The 25564-nt window shown below is 32.1% G+C and overlaps 3 protein-coding genes across 5 annotated transcripts in view; all 3 read right to left on the bottom strand.

Annotated features, from left to right (window-relative positions):
* Window positions 1–2148: 2148 nt before the first annotated feature.
* On the bottom strand, window positions 2149–13147 carry LOC144845879 (insulin-like peptide 7). 2 transcript variants are annotated; one of them, XM_078703404.1, is made up of 4 exons: window positions 12790–13147; window positions 7891–7988; window positions 7313–7437; window positions 2149–4496 (listed from the first exon to the last, which is right to left on the bottom strand). In XM_078703404.1, exons 2-4 carry the CDS (start codon window positions 7986–7988, stop codon window positions 4312–4314), a joined length of 408 nt encoding a protein of 135 aa, XP_078559530.1. In that variant the 5' UTR covers window positions 12790–13147; the 3' UTR covers window positions 2149–4311. The 2 variants fall into 2 exon arrangements, with proteins under 2 accessions (XP_078559530.1, XP_078559611.1); XM_078703485.1 differs by lacking the exon at window positions 12790–13147 and having other exon boundaries at window positions 7891–8112.
* A 5897-nt stretch (window positions 13148–19044) lies between these two features.
* LOC144844692 (uncharacterized) overlaps window positions 19045–25564 on the bottom strand; it is a 276862-nt gene continuing 270342 nt past the window's right edge. The window contains exon 8 of the transcript XR_013612459.1: window positions 19045–19056. The gene's annotated coding sequence lies outside the window, so the exon portion shown is untranslated. The remainder of the gene's footprint in view (window positions 19057–25564) is intronic.
* The window catches only part of LOC144844465 (outer dynein arm-docking complex subunit 2-like), a 118502-nt gene continuing 114437 nt past the window's right edge, over window positions 21500–25564 (bottom strand). For both annotated transcript variants that reach the window (XM_078701403.1, XM_078701410.1), the window contains exons 15-17: window positions 24251–24439; window positions 23136–23357; window positions 21500–22816 (exon numbers count right to left, since the gene is read on the bottom strand). In XM_078701403.1, coding sequence (XP_078557529.1) covers window positions 22697–22816; window positions 23136–23357; window positions 24251–24439 — 531 coding nt within the window. In that variant the 3' untranslated portion in view covers window positions 21500–22696. The remainder of the gene's footprint in view (window positions 22817–23135; window positions 23358–24250; window positions 24440–25564) is intronic.

Raw genomic sequence — 25564 nt, 5'->3', positions numbered from 1 at the left:
GCCAACATGTGTCATACAGTATTATTATTACGTTGATAATTGTGGAATAAATTGATACTTGATGTTAATTTGGATAGAATTTCATAGTTTTAAAAGTTTTCCCATAGGACTTTATTTTTCTTTTATCTTTACTAAATGTATTTTAGTCAGGTGGCTTCGCGACTTAATCGTTACACGGTGGACAAAAGCACCAAATTTGGTATGAGGCTTCTTTTAGACGTACTCATTGATTTTTGCCTAGGAGCCACCCGATCAGCTTCCGATTTTCAAGATGGCGGCCAAAATCCAAAATGGCTGCCAATAAATTGGTATATCATATATCTCTGGCTGTAAAAGTTACAAATAGACAAATAATGTACTGAATCAAGAAGTTCTAAAGTCAGAAAAACAGATTCAGGAAATATTATATAAAGTGAGTTCCAAGATGGCGCCCAAAAATAAAAATGGTAGCCAAAGTTTTTCTTTGACCTTTGACCTAAATTTGAATATTTTAATCCAATTGAAAACAAAATAACCATATCTCCGCAACGCTCACATTAAATTAAATAATTTTAGTGTCAAATTATTTGGAAGATGCATATTAATATTCGTTTTAATGGAAACATTTGTCAAAAAATGGCCGGAAGTATGATTTTTAGTATTTTTGATCTTTGACCTACATGTCATATAACTAACATGGATGTTTCTATTCAGTCTAATACAAACTTTTCCAGGAAAAGGACCCAGATTCTTCTTATTGACATTTGACCTGTACTGGTAGTACACATTTCTATATCTCAAAAACTAGTGGTCGTAAAAGTTTTTTATGAGAAATTGCTAGAAAAATATATATTTATATGTTTTATAATAAAACAGTTTCTATGAAAATGTAAAAGAATCCTATTTATGATAACTAAATTTGAAATTTGTTAACATCCAATAGTATTTGTTATGTATTAAAATGTGTTATATTTGCTGATTTTAGGCACTTAACGTAAATTTATCTGAACTATGGATATTTAATGTAAAATTTGCTTTCTTTAATATAAAGAAAATGTATCTATCTATCAAAAAGACCATTTAAAAAATATTCTGACAAAAATTAGTTACAGGTAAAAAAAGTACTTTTACTTATGTGAACAGCGCCCTCAATCTTTATTTTCCCAAAAATACCACATTTAATGTGGTTTAAGAAACTGAACTGGTTATAACTTTTTTTTATAGATTTTTTTTACAGTAACTTTTAACAGTACATACCACCTCTACCATTTACTACAGCTACTTCATTTACATATTACTTCTGCCGTCCACATACTGTATGTGATTTCCTAGTTTACTGGCAGCCATTTTGGATTTTTTCCACCATCTTTGCAAAGAGTGACCTATATTATGTACCATGTCTAAAATATGTTTCAATGACCATGATTACTCCATGTTTTCCTACTTCGTTTAATACCTATATGCGATTTCTGCAACCAGAATGATATTCCAGTTTAGGCTACTGGCAGCCATGTTGGATTTTGGCCACCATCTTAACAACGAATGACCCATGTCATGCAACATGTCTAAAATATGTTTCAATGAACATGAATACTTATGTTTTGATATTTCATTTGCCTATAATATGTGACTTCTGCAACAAATGAAATGTGATTTTCCAATTTATTGGCGGCCATTTTGGATTTTGGCCGCCATCTTGAAAAATAAATTACGACCAGAGTGGCTCCTAGGCAAACATCAATTGGTAGGTCTCAACGAAGCTCCATGCCAAATTTGACGCTTTTGTCCACCGTGTAACGATTTCCTCAACATTTTTTGTTAAGCCACCTATCTTAAGGCAGACCAAGCAAGGTTTACAACATCTGAGTTTGATACACTCGACCAAACATTTCATTAACGTTAGGGAATCAGCACCAAACCTGGAAAAACATAATTATAAAGCGATTTTTGCGGGAAACCATACGAACCTAACATTTTTATGGCGCCATTTTCAAAATGGCCGCTTAAAACTTGATATGCTTGTATTTAGGTAACCATCAATCAGATAGACTTGGTTTTGATCTTAAATTGAAGATATTCTTATAAATAAATTACTTTGAAGGTTCATATTGAATTGTTCTCTTTAAAGGCATTTAAATAATAAAATCAGTAGAGTATAACACGTTTACATTATGCATTGTTTATTTAAAACGTACAGTTGGTGCACAGTGGACATGTTTGTTAATCGCTAAACATAATCTTATGTACACACATTAATACAAAATATCAGACATGTCTAGTTTAAAACACATAAAACTTATATGACCATTATAGAAAATCACAAATGACACTTTCAACTTAATTCAAAACTGACGTTTGTCGAAGTTTATAATAATAACAAAAATATTTACAGAAAAAATAATTATGCGTATATTTTGTACTGTAAGTTGAATAGTTACTGATATTTTAAATCAATAGAATTGCGGCAATTGGAAAATACAGCCCAGTAGCTATTTTCCCTCATAGTTATACTGTGTGATCGGTCGAATCCCCAAATGAAAGATTTGACTTTATTTTTTAAAGGAATAGTACGCATCATCCGCAGTTATTTGTATTGAATGCAAAATATACCGAGAGTATCCGTACGCTAAAGAAGCTTCCAAATTGTCTTGATTTTTAACGTTGAAATACAAACAGTAACCATTCACACTTGCAGGTGTAGAGTACATTTAATTAATATAGATTAGAATTCAGCGTATTCAAATTATTATTGTAACAGGAATATCTTATAATCACAGTTAAGGTATTAATAACCTAATGAAAGAATTTAATATGCATTTTACCTGGATTAGGAATCACACACTTCGATAAAATAACAATTTTTAAGGCAACATTTGGTTTTAAATGTACGGCTTCGAATACGTTTGTAGGCTGCTGTGCCTCTAATAAAAACACCGAAGGGTATTATTATGTCAATACAAGTTACTTGATACTACACGTTTTTAGTTTAATTTATAGCTGGGCCTTAGTTGGAAGGACTAATTGATAATTGCAGGAAACATTTTAAGTTATATTTATGCTGTCAAAATGTATCTCGCGATCCTGTATTTTCCATGACGCGAACAAATTCGGCATTTACAGAATATATATATATGTATATATATATATATTCGTTTACTAGATATAGCAATTCAAACGTTGTAAAGTGTAATGTTCGTGTGACACAAACAAAACAACAATGGGAACGAATCCTCTATGCCTTATATTAAACTTGTTCAATGTTAATATCTTATCAAGTTTCTAACAGTTATATGCAATACATCTTATGTTATCAAATGAGAGTCTATATCAACACATTTAACAGTAGAATAATTCATACAATTTGAATCCACCAACCTTACTAGTGTACAGCCATAAATACCTGACAAATTGATTATAGATCGAGCATGTTAGATTTCAATATGATATTGTTTTCATCACATTCTTTCAATAAATATTTTATAATACTGCCTGAGAGATTAATAAACAAGCTTATTCCCCTTTAACTAAACTATTTGTATGTTATCCTATCATATTTACAACAAGCATCTATAAGACCTCTTAGGTTATCATCTGAGTGGCTATTAGTTTAATGATGGCCGTTGGGTTGGAGGGTATGGCCTGTTATCAATATTTATTAATTCAGGTTTAGTAAAGGATAAGGCATTTAAAGTTTTTATACGAGGTGTATTGCTATAATGATTTGGAAATAACATAAAATGTCCTTCTTGAGAATTCATGAATACGTTGCCAAACCCCACTTGTACTATATTGCCCTCAAATTCTCATTCTGATGTTAATATTGCGTTATTAATAGACCTAAAATTATCAACAATAAATAATAATTGTTTACGCATGGAAAGAGGCCTTACACCCACTCATCCATATTCAATACCGGTAGTTCTTGTTGCTCTTGGTACAGTTTCAACAGTGATTGATAGAAATCGATACGATACGCATAATTAGGTAGGAGTTACTTTAATATCCCGCAACATTTGTTTCTACTGGAGACGATTACGTCTACCTCGTATTCAGTAAAACAAATTTTTAAATCACATTCATAAGTATGATTCCTAATCAAGCAAACAGAATTGGGAAAGGTCTATTCTTATAAAAATATTTGAAAGAAGTAAACATACAGGTATCATAATATGTGTGTGCGTTTGTTTTTTCTTTATTTGTTATCTACGTTTCTTTTTTGTAAATGATCGAAAAAAATACTCTAAAATACAGTACTTCAACGAATATATTTTTTAGATGTGTCAAGGTACATGATTGAACGTACAGATGGATGTTAAATACAACACTATAGGCTTATCTTCCAATTGGTGATCCAGGTCTATGCATACGTCGTCTGTTGTTGATACATGCAATTTCTGCTACTTCTTCCCATGTACAACCCCTACTATCAAGACAGCAATCCTCATGAAGTTCTGACGGCCGTCGGGTGCGTAGAAATCTTGATAAAAATCCGGTAGCTTCGTTTCGTGGTATAAAAACTATTAACACAAAAAAATATTATTATTATTAATTGCTAGTATTAATACCTTTCCTGATTAGCCAGACTTTCTTGTACAATTTCTTCAAGAACGATTATCCGTGATAACTTTTCTTTTAAATTTTAATATGCTCTTGCTCAAGCAATTACTTTTCTCATGCATTTCCACCGTTTTCATTCATGACTAAACATTTGAATAACGCGGTTCGCGTAATTTCACCTACTGTATACTGTATATTTGAAAAAAATGAAAAGTGACCTTCATGTTTATAGAGAGCTGTCACATTGTAAATATTAATTCATGTAAAAAATGACCCCATTATGTGTTTTGACGTCATCATATGACCAGCTGACTTTAAAAAGTAGAGATTTCCAACTCTTTCGTAATAGCGCTTCTACGTTGTCAATTTCTCCCAAGTTATCTTCAGAAATGTTATTTTACCATTTTATGACATTATCATATAAAAACATTAAAATTATTATTAGAATTAAGAATAAAAGTGGGACCTGTAATTTCATCATGATACACTGTACAGTATAGTATACAAATAATAAATTATTTAGGAGTGTGGTGGTTAAAATATTTTCACGAGTTGAAGCAGAGTGAAGATATAACCTTTCAGATTTCACCTCATGACATTATTTGTATCATAGCACGAATATAAAAACATTCATTATTTGTTTTTTTTAATCTAAATATATTTCTGCCTTTTGAATCAGATTGAATAAAAGGTAGGCCTACATTTGATTCATATTGAAATTGAATTTCCTTTGTTATCCTATATGAAAGTACAGTACTTTCAAAAAGACATTTCGCAAACGTTCCGATTGTTGTTCTTGATTACAATGTGTAGTAGTTTTTTTTAATATATTAAATAAAATTAAATTTATTTGGCCTAATTAGCGATACCATTACAACGTCGCCAGGCAACTGAAACTGATCTATGCTAATTCTGTTATTTTTTCAACGATTCTAAGTCTTGTAGAATTGTTTTCATTAATTAACAAAATCATACAAACGATTACAAGTCTAATTACGTATCGCTCTACAAAATTCCGTCGACGATCGAGTGCGATTTAGAACTGTCGCTGTGTTGAATGTCACGCGGTTCACATTTGGTCTCGTACGCGAGAAGATTTTGTTCCGTACAATTTTAAAAAAAAGAGTACTACCATACGATCGTTTAATAGTATACAAATAATGAATATTTATTAGTGCGATGGTATAAACAATTTCAAGAGGTGAAATATGAAAGGTTAAATTTTTGTTATGCTGTTGTTAACGGGTCGCGCTGACCGGTCCTCCACCGATAAAAATAGGGCACTTTTTTGTGGCCCACAATCGTCAAATCAAATGACTTAAATATATTTAGGTGTAATAATACGTTATCGTCTATTTAACGCCAAGTGACTCACAATAATCCAATCAAATGACAGAAATGTATATAGTATATACACTAAAGTTTATTATAACTTATACAAATGCACATGCTTCAGGTCATAGTATGTCATACATCAACTTTCTGGGCTCATATCTTAACGTACGTAGGCCTACTAATTATTGCGTTTGTGCGGATAACATCATATTTGTTTGTATCGACTATCTTTATTTTAATCTTCAATCACAAAGATCATCTATAATTCGTCAAAATGACGAATAAAAAATTGTTAGATGAATTTGATGAGAGGCAGCAAGGTAGGCCTAATCCCATGTGTTTTTTTAGGTGAAACCAGACATTCATATTAAGCAGATGAGTTTTTGGTGAATGGTCCTCACTCGAAAGTTAATTACTGAACTAAATGAGAATGCTTAAATTGATGAATCAAGTATTTTGGAAAATGTTGTGAATTAACTGAAAAGGAACAATTTTATCACATAATTGGGATTCTGGGAAATTGTTCAAGCGAAGTCTGAGAGATATTACTAAATGAAAGACATTATATTGTATGTTATATGCGGGAATTCAAGGGGTAAAAATACAAATAATGCACAAGTCAGAGTGCGTTAGAGGAAATGCAGCGCACTCGAGGGTATTTGCAAAGGTGCGCGACATTCACGAGGCGCAGTCGAGTGCATGTTGCACAACATGCATTATGAACATCACCGTCGCGCCGGAATTTAGACTTGTGCGTTATTTGTTTTATAACAGGGGTCTATGAACTATTTTCACATACCTTTTTGGGTGAATACACCTAGACCTAGCCTAGAAGCTAGGCCAACCTATCTAAATCACCGCCTGGCCTAGCAAAACAGTCGTGTACCAGAAATGACAAGATATACAAGTGGTGTGTGTTTGATTTGTTTTGTTTTGCTATGTTTTTAAATGGGGCTGCGGTGCAGACGACTGGTTCCTATTCGTAAATTGCGATCGGTATTATGCCATATGATTTACACGCAGAGTGCTGTTATGCTTTTTTGCTGCGCACTTTTTGCACTCCAGTGCATGATAGTAAAACAAGGCCATATACATGGTTGCAGTCGCGTGCTCAAGTTAGTGTTTACCGACCAACCGACCGACCGACATAGTAAGATGTAGAGTGAGCGCAAACACGACTCATTTCAGCGCGTCTTATTGGCTAAATCCTTGAACCCACCCATCGGGTATAGGCCTTAATAAAGGTTTCTAAATTGGAAGTGTTGAAAAGAAAGTTGCCGTCGCTGTTGCTCTTTCTGTGGTACTGTAAAATAATTATATTAACAATAACTAACATCAAAGTCTTTTGTCCGCCCGGTATTAAAGATCGCCATAAAATACTGTGGCATTTCAAAAATATGCAACAACATTAAATAAATGAGACTTGGAATAGTAAACTTACTGCTTCTTTTTGAAGTAATTTTTCTTGGGTCATTGTGACATGAAATATGTACCATCTCCCTTAAATCTTCGTGACATTGCCGCATACTTTCTACAGTCCATACTCGTGCCCAATCATGGTGTGACCTGTTAAAAAATATTTATTAGGTCAGCAATGAATATTCTATACTAATTCTAATACTAACATTCTGCAAATTCAAACAAATTGTAAATTTAAACAAAATGAAACAATCTATACGAAATACGTATACCTATTTATTTAAAATAAATTAGTATCATTTGTTATAAATTCTCTAATTACAAAGTTCACATAAAATGTTCAAATGGATTATACAGTAATTTTAGAACGATATCTTTGTAACAAATACTAATGAAACTATACAAAGTCTGTGACAGTACGACGATCTTAAATTAGTGTGATTAAAATCTTTCGTGAATTATTAAACTTGAGTCATTTATTCATGTTTACAGCTCCAATATTTGATTTTCATTGTAGAATTTAAAGTTATTAACACTCTTGTATAACTTTATCAAACTAGAAATAAAAACAATTTCAGAAAATAAAAATGAAAATCTTACCTATCTGAATAATCTTGTAATGAATAAGTAGAACCAACTAAAAATGCTATTAGCCACGTCCACATAAGAAGACATAGTCGCCGTCGACAAACTTCCATCTGATAAAAAAATAACTATTTCAATATTTTTCTTACCAATGAATTGTATAATAGGTCAAATAATTAGCAAAAAACAAGGCTTATCTAGCTTTGCTAAAACTCAAAGTGTGAACACGTTACGTTCCCTTAAGTTTCCAGAGTATTTATTATTGTCAAATCCACATGTCAATTATATTATATCAATCGCCCACTCATATAGGACGCCCTCAAATAACTTTAAATGGCAACATAATACTGAGTATTATTCTTAAACGTGATTACACAAAAACCAGAATTAAATCAGTGAATTATTTATATTTATCTTCTACAAACTGGATAAAATTATTTATATTGTTCAACATTATAAAAATAAGTGAAATTAAAATCAGTTTATTTCTTTAATGATAATTATTAGCCACATGTAGGAGAGCATTTGTTGGTGGAGTCTTAAAGATATTGAAAACAGTTTTAATATCTACTTCTTCTTGATATCTAATTATACAATTTTTCCTGTAATAACAAATACTGACAAATACATGCTGCTGATTTATATACATCCTTGTCTCTTGTTTCACCTACATAATTAAAATGTTGTGACTTTGTTTTGATTACTATAAATGAGTTAATTCCCAAGTCGTTGTGTGGTAAGATTATTACTTAAATTAAACTAAACTTAGTTTGTACATGCCAAACGTAACACGGTATGTTATAATAATAGTTGACAATAACAATATTGAAATTACCACTATTATTGTAATTATTATTATTATTTAGTCGTATGATGATATCCATGAAAATAAAAACAACCTAATGTGCTTTGTATTATAGGAAGATACAAAAATAGTCATGTAATACTGTATCATTATCAGTATTTCACAAAATCATAGTCAATCTCCAGACAAGAGCAAGCTTCTTGTATTGAGATAGATAGAATGCGCATTCTCCAACATTGTAATTTATTTCAAGCCCCATGAGTGAGTTATCCCCACTAACACAAAGATAAATATTAGGCCTAAGTATAAAATATAAATGAAAAATGTGTAAAATTATCGATTGGAACAAAGTCAAACTGTTATAAAAAATGAACGTCGATGATACAAATAAGAGAATATTATATTTTAATAGAATAGAAGGCCCGAAATGAAACTACCTTTACAAACAACAACACTACGGAACATTAAAGTTAACACTTTTTGAATTAACACGAGTACCGAGCAGGTGTAAAAATCATAACTAAAACAATGATTAAACCATCTAATTTAAAAAAAAACAAAAAACGAAAATGTTACAGGGATAATTAAAACATTTAACTAAAATATAAAAAGATGGTCTATGAATGTGCCAAAATTAGGTTCATTAATTCATGTTCCTCATGCTTATTAGCTGTTATTAGTTAACCACTCATTTTGAATATAAAAGCTTACTGATTAATATGTAATTGTAGTATTTGGCTAGATTATCCGTATCTGATTTTTTTTAATGATTATATTCAAATTTAACAACACATTATATTAGCACAACATACGTTAATGTTTAAGTGACCTAAAAAAGAAAAGTCATGTGTTTAATAAAACCCACGAGAATTGAAATAAAATAATATATCACTTTTTTATATAAATGCTTTGGTCTTCAAATTCTCTTGTGATCAATTCATGTAACATATCTTCCAAGTAATGAATTTTTTCGGAGATGAAAAAAGCTCGTTAAGCTACTTAAAGAGGGATGAAGAAGTAGCTTACACTATACACTCAGCTCTATTCATTAAATACAGATAATTGAAAGTTAACACAACGACGTACTAATTTTAGAAAAGTACCTAGTATCCGCTAGTGACGAAAGCAATAGTAATAATGTTTCAAACGATTTGTCTGCCTGTTTCAATCAAGCTGGTGTGAATAAGCTTCAATTGGAGTCTATGTATTTATTATCATTACATTAATATAGAATTAATAACAACAAAATAACAATTTAATAAATACTGATGACGATGGTCGTAGGCCTGATGATGTCGATGATACAGTTTTCAATTATAATTTCGACTATGATGTTGATGATGGAAATCAATTTATAAAGAGGAATATTTTGATATGTTGATAATGATGATGTGACAACTTGATAAGTTGATAAATAATGTTAGAAATGATGGCAACAACAGATAGTAGCCTATCTGTTTGAAAAATATAAATATAAATTAATCTAGATAACACACAATACGACAGAGAATTATCAGGTGAATGTAAAACAACCTGTGGAATTGCTAAACCAGACCCTAATTACTGTGTTCAATTTGTACATTTCAAACCTCTGACACGGAGTAACACTGACGTGGTAATATTGAGCAAACTAGGTACATCATTTGCACAAATCTGTGCCGTTAAGTTAAATTCAAACACGTAACTTCATGAGATGACTAGTGGCTAATGGCGTCATTGCAATATTCAACACGAATGTATGCAATATATTTTATAAATATTCTCCAAACGTGTACACGATGTATATTTAAAAAAAAGAGGGGTGTGACAGATTTGTTTTCAATTTATTTCCAATGACAATACGGATTATTATGAGCTATATACAAATAGATTCAATGATACTGTATTCTAAAAATGTTAATAAATATGTTATTCTTACCGTACTTTTATTGTTATTAATATAAGATTTAGTAATATTATGATATATATTACATGTAATACTGATGTATATGCAGATATGAATAATGACTTTGACACGCAATTTCGTTTATTTGATCAAGTTTTGATTTGACTTGATGAATTTGCTATTAGATGATATGTTTTAGTTTGAACACATTCACTTAATTTTATCTACACTCCATATCTGTATTTTGGTCTACGACCTTGTGATTATTGCAATTCTTAATACACGTAAGTAATTTTTGCTATACCTATAATATACTAGTATATTTAACACCCCTACTTATTAAAAGCTTTACTAAATTGAAGCTGTATTCATGTAACACTTTACCTGGCCTTCCATTAGCGGAAATTAATTAAGAAAAGGGGAATGCCTTAATGCGTTCATATCCAATGACCGTTACCGAGATGTTACCAGGTTGCCATTGAGATGATCTGAAAAAATGACTCTTAATTAAGTGTACTAGTATTGTTAGCTAGCTGTTTATACAAACTATAACTCTGCCAAAATTGCGATAGCAAACTAATTTAATGTTATGTTGATTGTCTTCTTGATGTTGTTTTTATAATCATTATAATGTAATAATCGCGTAATAAGATGGTTATTACATGAACATTTTTACCGCTGCCCGTGTTTGGCTTTGTTTCTGTTCTGCGTAGGGGACCACAGTAAACTAAAGTTAGCAACAATACACGTTGCTATCTTCTCACATAGAATGCTATAATGTGAGAACAATATAATATGATTAGATGAAATTATATGAAAATCATCGTGGTCAACCGATTTAATGAAAAGGTCGGTTTTAAACAGAAACATTGGTTTCTTCCCTCGATAGGACCTTTTTCAACTTGAACGAAAACACATTTTATTGGTTTTATATCTTTGTATTCAATGAATGTTTGTATAACTAACATATTTTAAAGTCTACTTTTCATTAAATATATGTTTCCAAGTTGTTTTAACTGTTAACCTAGCTTATTAAAAGTTCAAGGTAGTCATACACGTTTGCATCCCAAATCTACCGAATTTGCCAATAAAATTACACAATTTATACTAAGTTTATTGATCGTGATTTGCTAATCAACTAATTTACCGGGCATAACAGCAGCTGACGACGTTACAAAGAACGAGTCCAGAATTTGAAATAGAGAGGGATGAGGGGAATAGGATAAGGCAGTAGGCCTAAATGACACGTTGAAAGAACATTCTGAAATATGTGTGCTATTACTGCGGCATTTATATACGGTAACTTAGAGAAGGTTTCTAACATTCTTCTTGTAAGAACAGTTATTACAGTCATACGTACACTCGAACCATTTTCAATGAACAAAAAAAGTATAAGAATTAAAAAGCACACCATTATGCCGATGAATACACAAGATTCAAAGAAAAACGGAAATGGAAGGTATAATGTAAATAAAGAAAGTGTTTGCTAAAATAAGAAGTTGTGGTTAGAACTACTTACTACTAAAAAATTAGAGAGATTATAAGACTTAACTGTCGAGTAGGAAAATCCAGCCGCAAAGCTGAAAAGGGCCAGCCAGTAATTAAATTGACTAGTTTAGTCTTTCACTTCATTCAGTTTACACTAATATAATTTACATACCATTTTGATGCGTCGTATGATGTAAATGAAAAATATACCTTTTACATAATTATTGTGGTATTTTTCATATGTTGGTTTACCTATACAGAAATCCATTAGCAAAAGTGTTTGTTTTGAGGTAGGATTATGCTAAACTGCTCATATTATAGAAAACTGCCCAGTAAATGAATGGCTGATAATTACACAACCGGGATTTATCTTCGGATTTATAATTAAACATGGTGAAGAAATTGTTTAGGGGTTGTAGGCCTATACAAACAAGTATAAATATAGGCCTAATAAATCAGGAAAAGTCTTAAAATGAATAAAGAAATACCGCAAAACCACAAATAAACCAAATTGATTATTCTTGTCGAGATGGAATTTTAAATATTATTAGCCACTAGAATTATCCTACAAACAGTATTTGCCCTATTCAATTTAACTGGAAATAAAACAAAGATAGATAATTAAAGATATTATTATTTTAATTTTATAGATTAAATGGATTATTCTTAAACTATTTATGTTCTCTACATTAAAGAATGTACGCAATTCGTTAAATACTTCGAAAATCACACTAACCTGAAAATGTTGTAGACCTATGAAGCTCTTCCAAGGAAATATTACAGATTAAAATCTACAAACAAACGAAATACTTAGTTATGAAACTCTCGGTATTGTACGTAACAAATATTTTACAGCCGTAAATGCCAGCCAACTGACACCACACATCACTTTCTGGCTCCTGTTGCTAAGGTCTTCTGAGCAATAGATGAAATTAGGTTTATAACAATAATATATCAAGCTTCTTCACTGCCTCTTTACTAAGACCCTGCGTATGCTTATTTTCCGAATAACAAACGGCCAATACAAGACTATTTTAAGATGTTGGACGACATAAGAATTAGAAATTATTAGGCCTACTATTATTTTCTGGTCAGTTTATACTTAAATTAGCATGCGTTGTAATTGTGTGACAATACCAAAAGCTCTCACTGCTGATCATTTGCGGACCATTAACGGATCATGCGCAATGTTGCGCCTCATTACGTTTAACTACTATCTTTCATTGTGCAGCCAATATTAAAAAACAATTTTAAGAGAAATGAATGATGTTTATGAGTTTACACATTTTAATTAGTAATATTTAGAAATATCATTTATTTTTACCTGGTTCGAAAAGTAAACACTGATACAATATTAAATATTCTAATTTTCAGCAGGACTAATAAAATAAGTTTATAGTAAAAATACATGGCACTTATGTGTTGATAAATGTTCTACCTCTTGACATTAATTATTATCCATATTTCGGTAGCGACTACTGTATTACAATTCTCCAGAAGCTCAATAACCCTCAATTAGTTTAGATACTAATATGATACACCGGAATAAACTTCGTTCTCTTGTAAATATCTGCTCACGTAATACAGAATCAATATAGGTTATTCGACAATTAACTACAAAAAAACGACACTTCAATTACAAAAGCTTAAACGCCTACATTATTTACTTAGAATATCTAATTTTAATTGGGTTTAAATAACCTTTGGTATAAAAGTGCAAAAGCATTGTTTTCGGAGAGGATATTTTAGTTTTGATAAATGAATCAAATGCCTTTATACATGTTTGTTTAGATCAAAAGCGAATAGCGGAATACTAATTAAATTTGGTTATGTAAAGAAATCAAAGAATTCATGAACATTCTCTGTTTGACACGACCAGGAGCTAGAAATTCCATGTTAAATTTATTCCGAAATTGTGTTTTTTATCTGGTTTAGCCCCAATTTCTTTTGATTAAAAAAAATAACATATCACCTAAATCTTCCAAACTTATCTTTAAACAAAATTTCGCTAAACTTATTCTTTTGTTAATGAACTTGACAATCTAACGTGGTATGATATACTGAACACCAACGATGCTAACTTAACTCGTCACAGAGTAGAATATAAATACAATGAGACACAACTGATACTTTTTAAGTTAGTCGATTGTGTATATTTTTCATTTTCACTTTAAGTTTTTTGTTAAGTTAGCAGCATATGGAGTCATAGAGTGGTTGTAAACGGGATGAAGTCCGATTGGCGTAAAATTACTAATGGCATCCCTCAGGGCAGCGTTCTGGGGCCGATGCCATTTGTAATTTTTATCAATGATGTTCTGGAAACCATCTCTAATTCTATAGTAAGATTGTTCGCAGATGACACCAAGATTTATTCACAAATATTACTGCAAGCAGACAATGATGCTCTGAACAAATGTTTCTTGCAGTGGCAGCTTCCTTTCAACTTAGACAAAGGTATATATTTCGAGAATCAAATTTTCCAAAAACACGAGGTCAATCTTTAAAGTTGTCAACACTCAAAACCAGACTCGAAATAAGGAGGCTTTAATTTTCACATCAAGAGCAGTTGAGGATTTGAACTCGCTCTCTCAAAATGTTGTATGCGCTTCTTCCACAAATATATTACAATCTGGCCTAGAGGAAATCGGGTCTGATCACCACTTAAAATTTCGCCCATATACAAATGTTTTCAAGATTGATCACGAGGGACAAACGAACATAGTAGGCCCTACCCAATTCTTTAATCATCCCACACGGGGCAATTCAAATAAAAAGGTCTGGATTAAAATGATCTTACAAAAATATACAAAAAATCACAATACAATACTACAGTTCAAATTAATTCAAGGTAATTCATAATTAAACGTGATAAAATATAGCGAATGTCCAACTTCACTATGGCACTGTTTATATTTTCACTTTAAATTCAATTTAAATTTATTTTGATTGGTCTAATACGAAATAAAGAATCAGAACATTTTTGTTTTGTTTATACACTACAGCAGAGGTTTAAAATACATTGAAATTGGATAAAATATTAAAAATACAGTAAAAAATGAAAAAAGTAAAATATATTCATTACCGTATGTACCAATATAACAATTGTAAAACGGTAGACCAATTCTGTATTCAAGAACATCATATTTAAATGTGTAAATTAATTAATTAATCCCAAAGCGCTTAAAGCAAAATAAAGGTGGGAGAAAAGCAAATAGAAATTACAAAGAACAAAATAGATGGGCTTTTAAAAGGCTTGTGATAACTTTAGAAGGTGCATTTTGAATTGAATTAGGAAGATTGTTTGGAGCTGCAATTGCAAATGCTCGATCACCATATATTTTCAGGCAACTAGGTGGAACAAAAAGTACAGATGTACTAGTAGTTTACCTAATCTTTTACAGACTGAAGATCTACGAATAATGGTGGAAATATATGGTTATTATTTGTCATGAAGTGATTTGTATGAAATTAACATTAGTTTTAATATAATTCGTTGTTTAATTGGAAGCCAGTGGGGGTATGTAATATTTGCGTAGTGCCAGATGCAAGTCGAGCTGCAGTAGTTGTAATTAGTTGTAATTTGTTTCATTGTTTTGTAGACAATATACAAAATGGCATTACAGTAATCTAACCGTGATGTTATTAGTGCATGGACGAGTTTAGATTGCGAGGAGTGTTAAAGATGTATTGTCCCTTTGACTAATTCCAAAAAAATAAAAAATAACAGATTTCGAAAAAAGGTGGGTCATTTTGAAGTATCATAATAGTTATTAACTGTCACCAAAAATTTGTCGAAAAAAAAAATCATTTAACTGAAATACAGACGTTTTTTTGTTAAAAAAATAACTTCGACTTCCAGTCAAAGTTTTTGATCAAAACATATCCCATAATGAAACGCGCTTGTTTGGCTACTCTCTGTATGCATAATCATAAAACTTCCTCATGATCTGTTTGAAAATACCTTCTCAACCGTGACGAGTTGTAAACAATCCTAATTAGCATATGCATAATGCGTACTCGTGTTTTGAAATCTTTGTTTACTTTCGCTCGTGACGATTTTCCAGATGAAATGTAATCCAACTAATTTACCTGTTAATTACGTAAACTTGTTGCTTTTGGCTCGAATTTTCGACTTAAAGTGAATAACTTTAATATTACTTTGATATGGCCAATTTAAATTTAGAATATTTTGACCTTCATTTTTTTGTGTTTCAAGGGACAATACATCTTTAAGGATTTGCGAATAGATCTTATGTTGCGCATGTTGTAGGTGGAAGATTTACTGTTGTTGAAGAGTCAAATACAACTCCGATATTTCTAACCTCCGATGAGAGTGTGATTGATCAATGCTCTTGGAGAGTTTTTTGATGGATAAATAGGACTTCTGTTTTTATACAGGGTTAAAACAGAGCGTATTTTCAGTTAGCCAATCCTGAACATTAACAACACATGATTCGATAACCGAATTAACCTCGTTAGCCTCTGTATTAAAGCTGATGTACAGATGCGTATCATCTGCGTTCACGTGCGGACAATGTCTTCTAATGTTATCACTCAAGGGCGAGATTTAAACTAAAAACAATACTGGACCCAGTATTGATCCTTGAGAAACACCGCATTTTAGGTTGATATATTTGGATTTGACATTGCCAATCTTGACCTGCAGCTTTCTAGAAGACAAATGACTTAAACAAAGACAGAGTAGATGCTCAGATACCAATTGACAAAAGTCTCGCTATATGATTGGAATTATTGGTATCAAAAGCTGCCGACAGGTCGAGGTACACAGATAAAACGCAATTACCTTTATATTAAGATAATATCATTATGTACCTTAGGAATGGCTGATTCTGTACAGTGGTACTTTTCATATGCTGATTGGAGTGGGTCAAACAGATTATTGCTGTCATTTCATTTCATTTATTCCTCTCAAAATAATAAAAAAAAAACAATAAAATACACACACATAATAAATAACAGCCAGAACATTAAACAGGGCACCCCAAAAGTGAACTAAATCACTGTCGGATAGGGACCCTTAGACATAAAAACAGTAGAACAAATACATTTAAGATAAATATAAAACGTTTAAAATATGTAAAAATGTCTATTCATTTAAAAATTATAATATTTATTTTAATTTGTATTATTAATAATACAGATTAAAATACTATGCTTAAAATGTGTGAATAAAGATTCCGAAAAATAAGGCAAACTCAGGGTCAACCTGCTCCTGACCTCCGTAGGCAACTCACCATATGTGCGAGGAAAGAAGGAGAACAGTTAGGGGAATTGGTTCGAGCAAAGACGTGAGAAAATTTGAGATTATCCAAGTGCCTATAGTTAACACTAATATAGACAAAGCTACCATAGAGACACTTGGCAACGAATAAAGAAGAAATAATTTTAAGACGGCCTCAAAAGAGCAGAGACTGAGGAGTTTGAGTCGTTGCACATAGGACAAGTTACCCACGGGAGCCGGAAAAACAGGCTCTAGACATGTCCGTTGGACCTGCTCCAATAAGAACAAATGTCCTTTTTGATTTGGAAACCACCCTGGTGGTTCATAACCGGCCTAACAATGACACGGTACAGCTTCGGAATGACAATAGAAACTCTGCATCTAACAATGTGTTTAATACTCCGAGTAGTTTGGAGGCTTTCGCTCTAGTGTTATGAATATGAACACCCAAAAAAGACTAGATGTAAAAGTCACACCAAAATAGTTCATACTGTTAACATTATCAAGAACAGTGGAATCAATTATGTAATAATTCGTGTTGTTAATATGCCGAGTTGATCTAGTCAATCGCATTGATTTACACTAAACTTAACTTGTTGTTCTCACACCATTGGTAAATGCCATGCAAGTCATTCTGAAGGGAAACTCCATCACCGTGGGACCGTATGGACCTGAAACAACCATGTCAATTGTATGAGATCTAAAGCAACGCATTTCTCAGGAATCGTACGCTCTGTCTACACTTTATGTGACAAAAAAGTGAGGTGTGCCCAAATATGGTGGCGATATGCACAGATAACGTAGTGATATGACATCATCATGTCCATATATGGGCACATCACAAGTTGATGTTACATTAAGTTTCATAGTGTAGACAAGACAAGAAAGCGATATTAGAAACTGATGGGAAAAGTAAAGATTGATTGTAAAGAGATACATTAGAGTTTGTAGCAACATCACAAGATTCAGCAAGGAAATCACCAACGTTATGTCGACGGCCTACAATGTTTTAAGAAATTACTCGAATTCAAATAGTGTATAAGGTAGAAACAAATATCGCCATGGAAAGAAACACTATGTTTAATTTTTTAATTCAGGGGACACCCTGTTATGGGGAGAGGGGGGGGGGGGGGGGTCACGGTTGAGTGTGCCAAGCGGTTGATTCGACGATTGTTTTCTACACAAAAACAAAAAGGACCAAATTATAAAAAATACTTTACTTATATCGTTATAAATACAAAAATGGATATCATAATAATTATATTTTCTTTGTCTTGCTAAAGTTTCAATTCATATTCTTGAGTCCAGATTAATTAGTGTTCATTCAGGGGACACCCCTATTTTGGTGACAATTTGTTGGGCCTCGATATGGGATCTACTGTATAGAGTACCTCACCAGTAGGCTAATGTCATGCCATGTAAAGAAATGTTTTAAAAATGTGATAATATATTTTGTCTGTGCTGCTTTTTTTTATTATATGGTGAAAAAAATTAAAAATAAACAAAAAGACACGTCTGAAGGAGGATATAATCTCTTTCAAATGAAGTACAACATTCGGTTTCTTAAAATCTTTTTTCATGCTGAAAAAGATACCATAAATTATTGACCGAGGTTACTATGGGATGTGTGTTTTAAAGTGTGTAAACATCACTTAACATCACTGATTGATATTTGATTGTTAGAAACCGGAGTAGTAACAAACAAGTTAAGTATATGTAAATTGATAATTCCACCTACCACCAAAGATGGACATGTTATTGCTAGGCTATGAATGAATCATTTATTTTGCCAAAATACAGACTTCACTGATTTATAGACCTAATCATGATATAACGTATTGTTCTTCAATGTTCAGACAATCTCTGATTAGATGTTTGTAATTCACCACACATCCAGTCAATACCTGTAGGTTTAACGGCACTTCTATCCTTCAGTTCCAATCTGTAATTTGAGTATGTTAGCTATAGTTTTCCATGAATTCTGTTGAAACAAAGCAAGATAATAATCCAGATTCGTCATAGAATATGACGTAATTAGTTGAACAGTGACTTTTGAAGCTTTGTGGTAATAAGTTCTCCCCGGATATTAAAAAGAAAATTGTAATCGGAAGGACAGAAGATATTGAAGAACCAAGTAAATTCAGAATCACGTATATTTGTTATTGTTAGACATTAGGCCAAAATCCTTTTATTTGTTATTGATTGAGCATAATTTTTTTTATATAGTATTTGCTATTGTTGAGGATGTTTATCATGACAATATGACAACATTTAGGTAACATAATATATAAATAATAATAATATCATTATTAATGATAATGATGATGACGATGATAATAATCAACGCAAGAGCATTCAACATTGAATATTGTCTGTTACGTTGACCAAAATTCGTTTATATATTATATTGTAATAATAAATTTCCGATTATATTGGTGGAAGAGGGAGTGAGAATGAGGAGCTGGGTGCATCCTGATAACGATATTCATTGGGGTAATACGATATGGATATATAAATAATTTAATGATGAAAAAGTTCACAAGCTTCTAATATGAACGTATCCATGAGTATGATGATGGAGGATCATGGTCCATCGTGCAAGGTAGATGATGATGATGGAGGATCATGGTCCATCATGCAAGGTGACAGAGGATCATGGTCCATCGTGCAAGGTAGATGATGATGATGGAGGATCATGGTTCATCATGCAAGGTAGATGATGATGATGGAGGATCATGGTCCATCATGAAACGTAGATGATGATGGAGGATCATGGTCCATCATGCAAGGTGACATATGATCATGGTCCATCATGCAAGGTAGATGATGATGATAGAGGATCATGGTCCATCATGCTATGGTAGATGATGATGATGATGATAGAGGATTATGGTCCATCATGCAAGGTAAATAATGATGGAGAATCATGGTTCATCATGCAGGGTATGATGTAGGATCATGGTCCATCATGCAAGGTAGATGGTGATGATAAGGATCATGGTCCATCATGCAAGGTAGATGATGATGATGGAGGATCATGGTCCATCATGAAACGTAGATGATGATGGAGGATCATGGTCCATCATGCAAGGTAAATGATGATGATGGAGAATCATGGTCCATCATGCAGGGTATGATGTAGGATCATGGTCCATCATGCAAGGTAGATGATGATGGAGGATCATGGTCCATCATGCAAGGTAGATGATGATGATGGAGGATCATGGTCCATCATGCAAGGTAGATGATGATGGAGGATCATGGTCCATCATGCAAGGTAGATGATGATGATGGAAGATCATTGTCCATCATGCAAGGTAGATGATGATCATTATCATGGTCCATCCATCATGCAAGGTGACAGAGGATCATGGTCCATCATGCAAGGTAGATGACGATGATGGAGGATCATGGTCTATCATGCAAGGTAGATGATGATGATGGAGGATCATGGTCCATCATGCTACGGTAGATGATGATGATGATGATGTAGGATCATGGTCCATCATGCAAGGTAGATGATGATGATGGAGGATCATGGTCCACCATGCAGGGTATGATGTAGGATCATGGTCCATCATGCAAGGTAGATGGTGATGATGATGATGGAGGATCATGGTCCATCATGCAACGTAGATGATGATGGAGGATCATGGTCCATCATGCAAGGTGACAGATGATCATGGTCCATCATGCAAGGTACAGTACTTCGAATAATGAGTTTAAGTGATGATGTTTGTTAATGATTGTAACGATTTCAGTTATGTTCATATTGTGGATGATCCAACATTTTAATGAAGATGATTAAAACAAATTAAAGAAAACTCAATTAAAATAATTATGTACAGAAAACAAGGTCATTGGGACACTGACAGGAAAATGTAAGTAATAAAATATATTTAACGTGCACTGACTTATTTTTAGAATAATGATGTTTGTCCATCTTTTAATGACTTTCAGAAGGAAGGTTAAAAGCACTGGAAGGCAATTTTTCTCGTATCAACACGTTTTTTTTGTTGTTACTAGTTTATTTTTCCATTTGTGTTCGATTTATGCTATTTTAATTGTTTTGAGTATTGCTTTAAACGATTGCCTTTATGTTAAATCAATGTTTATTGTCACGAAATATGAATAAAATGGAACTATTTAATAAATTGGTGACGTTGAAGAGGACGATTAATTTTAGCGACAAAGACTATCCGTGTTGATTCAAAGGCCAAAACATAATCTGGCATGGTTTAATTGTTTACAATTACAACTAATTAAGTTCTGAATAACAAATATTTATATATTGTAGTAATATAGTCTCCAACTATTAAACACCAAAAGCTTTAGTTAAGAGAGATCGTTCGCCCAGGACGAACCAAACCTTATGAGAATCATAGGCAAGTTAGTACCAGGGAACACCTGCTTCATTTATAAACATTACAAATTGATCTAATTTTATTTTTTTCAATATATTCGGAAAACATTGTAATTTATATGGGCATAGTCATTTACCACCAGAAAGTAGAAAAAAGAAGAAATCTACATAAATATTATACACTTATACTGTACAGTTAAATCAAATAGTAATGTATTGCTAATAAAGTTTTGTTTTATCATCTTAACTTTTCCTTCAAGTTTAAGTAGACCTACCACAAATGGTGCTGTAAAACAAGACGTTTTAATTTGTTTTAATGTTTCAGAAGTTCACAACTATTCTTTAGGTTTAGAATAGGATGTGTGTATTAATGAAACATACCCATTAAGCCATTGTCATAATTGATGTGGTTATACTTGTACACTTTAGACAGCCATTTAATCTTCAAAAACAATAGCAATAAGATTAGTTTTAGTAATTTGTCATGATGATGAACATCATCAACTATTTAACAGTATTCTGCATCATTACCAAGACAAGTTTTTCAGAAACTTCTCAGCTACATACATGAATTTCAAATATATTTGGTTAAATGTACATAAATAAACAATTTATAACAGAAACCATGACTTTTAAAATGGTCAAAATACCAAATTGGCAACATTCTACTATAAAAACCAGTCAGAATTCAGAATTAGTTTAGGTAGTTACCATAGTGACTCCCCAGAAAATGAAAAAAGTGCAAATATTGGTTGTACAACCAAAAATTAAACATGGGGGAAACTAAATGGCAATACTTATTGGTGTACAATCAATGTTATATGTACATACAATTAATTACAATTTTCTTTTTCAACATTTTTTTTCAAATATTTGTATTAATCTTTTTTGTTAAAAAAATGATATGGAAAAGATGAATTCCAAGCAATGATATTGAACAATTATTGTTTTCTTATGTATCTATTTTAAGGCATATCATTTATACATACAAAACAAACTACTTTCAATAATTTTTGATACAACAGATAAACTATGTAATTATGTTTTTGAATAACGAGCTTTTTCATTGGCTAATGCAAGCCTCCTGATGTTTCTAATGCAACCTGCTGCTGCAACTTGCAGTTCCTGGTCGTCTGAACCCACCATACCAACCAAAAGCTGCCGTAAAAAAAAAAAAAAAGAAGATAAATTTACTGAAATGAGAATATTTGTTATATTAGAGTTGATGTTCTCCAAATAATTTCCTATTTATTATTAGCAGAATGAAATTATGGAATTTATACTTTGTCACATTCTTTATCACTTTTAACTCTTTTAATTGAAAACCATAATCTGTATTATGTTAATTCCTTTTGAGAAATTTCTAAAAATCTTCCGGGCAATATCCGAGGAAGAGGAATTTGTACTGCACCCTGTTGTTAATAAGCTTTGTTCTTTTAAGTATTCATTTGGTGTGACCTGTTAAGATGTAACATACCTTTACTACTCCACTTTCATGCATAGTAATACAGTTATCAGGATCACGTGATAATTGAAAGAGGGCGTCTGCAGTAGCCCGATGCACTGTAGAATCTGGTGACTTAAGATAACGAACAAGAGGTGCAACTGCCCCATTTTCACCAAATGCCACACGATTGTTGCCCCACATACAGCATCGAGCAATTGCATCAGCAAGATGTTGCCGTAATCTGTCATCAGTCTGGAAGAAATCACAAATGTTGGTAGTCGCTTTTCTTTCACCATAATATACACACTGAAAAGCACTTTAGCAATTTATTATAATATATAAATTTTACTATGTGTTCCAAAATCCGAAACAAAATGAAACAAGGTACTGTGGATGCATTTCTAATCTTAAAAACTTGAATCATGGTCTATTTCTAATTTGACCTGATTTGATCTAAATGTAAATTACAGCTTTTTAGGAAAAGACCTAAACTTCACAAATTACCATATATATTTCACGAATTTATAATTTATTTTGGCTTCAAGTAGAATCATCTTATTTTTGCATTTATAGAACCCACACAAGATTGTAATTTAGTCTCAGAGTGCATATTTCAATACAATTAGAGAAAGTAGACATGTATGGTGAAAAATGTTGACTTTTCCCAAGGTAGATACACAGTGACTTTTTGTACCAGAGAACATTCCCAATTGAATTGAACAATCATATAATTAATTGTCAACTGTCTCTTGGCCTTTTGACCATCGTCGTCGGACATACTTTGAAAACAAATTAAACTATTAATAGGAAAATTGCACTTTATTTGATACAGTTCTGATAACATGCAATGACCAGAAATGGACAGGTTTAAATTAAAAAAAAACAAACAAAACAAAAACTAACACAGGATGAATCGAAAATTAAAATAGTTGATCTTTTTTTGGGTCGTCCTCCACATGTCGACGAAGCTTACGCAGTAGCCAATCTGAAGATTTACAATTCTCTGTTTGTTTCTGAATTTAAATACATACTAAGATATTTATATATATATATTATATTTATAAGATATAGCTTAATTTATTTTTGCTGAATTTGAGAAAGTCAAGTAAAAGTATAATGGAGATATACAATGGAATGCAACTTACAGTACTTGCCAATTTGGCTAGCATAGGTACGACACCATGGTCTGTTATTACAGCAAGGTTTTCTTCATCTTTAGCAATATTAGCTATAGCAGCACACACACTTGCTAATACCTCCTTATTATCACTTTTTAGTAAGCTCACAATCAGTTCTAAGCCACCCACAAATGATCTAACCATCTCCCCGGCATCCTAGTACAAAACAAAAACACAATTTAAAAAAAATTCAGTCAATTGTGAACGTTTAGATCCCACATTGTTCAACATTGCCAATAATTGGAAATTATCTATCTTAGAAGTTTATTTACTGTGTGTGTGTGAGATGTAAAAATGTTGAAAGCTCTAGATAGAGAAAGTTCAAGGCTTAAAATTAGTTTAGGATCAATGTCAATTGAAGGTAGTGTGAGGATTTGTTCTATATTATAATTAAATTCATCTAATTCATTCACAAAAATAAATTATTGTCTCCTTGAAAAAAAATGTCTGTTTTTGAATATAATATGCCATTTTTAAAAATTTCACACGATTATCAAATTTGTCCAAATATTGGATAAAACAAAATATTTAACTGATAAAACTATTTAACGCAAAAATTAGTTGGAAGTCCGAAGCTCATTAGGGACTTTTAGATTTTAATGAACATGCACTCATTGACATGCCAGTGAACATATGACGTAATGACCTTAGGATCTGACCTTGTAATCTATATAGTTTGGCACTCGTCCATGGAGCTATTCCACCGCGCTGGGTTGGTGGAAGTAGATGGGCTTAGGCCAGGCTAAGTGTGTACCTTAGGCCTAGCCTAAATCCTTAATTTTCTGAACAAAGGCTATAACCTGTATTATTAAAAGCTTTATTTAAAATAAACAATACAAATCAATAATTTGACTGAAATTCACTTTACTACAATCTCAGAAAGTCATCGCAAGGTCATTCTCGGCCATGATATGGGTAAACCTTTGCAGTGGTACTCAATTCAGAGAGTGAACGCCAAAATGCCACTGAACAGGTGCTCAAATTTGCCAGTCAATGTGCCAGTCACCTAGTGCATGCGCATATCATAAAAATGACGTAATAGGGTAGAAATCGACATGGAAATCTAAAAGTCCCATTGTCCCATTTATTTTGTCATTTTATAAGTGAAATCTACTGAAGTGAATAACTTAAAATAGCCTATTTAATGTTTTTTGTTCATTTTTTTTCCATCTTCCATTTATAATTTTCATATTATTCATCTTAATTTAGTTTTTTAATGAAGTTTCATCAAAATGATTCATGTTAAAACTACACCTCTGTTTCACATTCAATTACCTATAA

The sequence above is a fragment of the Antedon bifida genome, chromosome 1, assembly GCF_963402885.1.
Source record: "Antedon bifida chromosome 1, ecAntBifi1.1, whole genome shotgun sequence".
NCBI classification, from domain to species: Eukaryota; Metazoa; Echinodermata; class Crinoidea; order Comatulida; family Antedonidae; genus Antedon; species Antedon bifida.
Note: the sequence above shows the minus strand (reverse complement) of the source record. Positions and strands in the feature narration are given on the sequence as shown.

What these genes read in the sequence shown, in the direction of transcription:
- LOC144845879 (XM_078703404.1), bottom strand. Translation starts at nt 7,988, where the DNA reads ATGGAAGTTTGTCGACGGCGACTATGTCTTCTTATGTGGACGTGGCTA. An exon ending in TTACAAGATTATTCAGATAG is followed by an intron (nt 7,438 to 7,890) that starts GTAAGATTTTCA and finishes ATTTTTTAACAG; the next exon opens with GTCACACCATGATTGGGCAC. An exon ending in AATTACTTCAAAAAGAAGCA is followed by an intron (nt 4,497 to 7,312) that starts GTAAGTTTACTA and finishes TTGTGTTAATAG; the next exon opens with TTTTTATACCACGAAACGAA.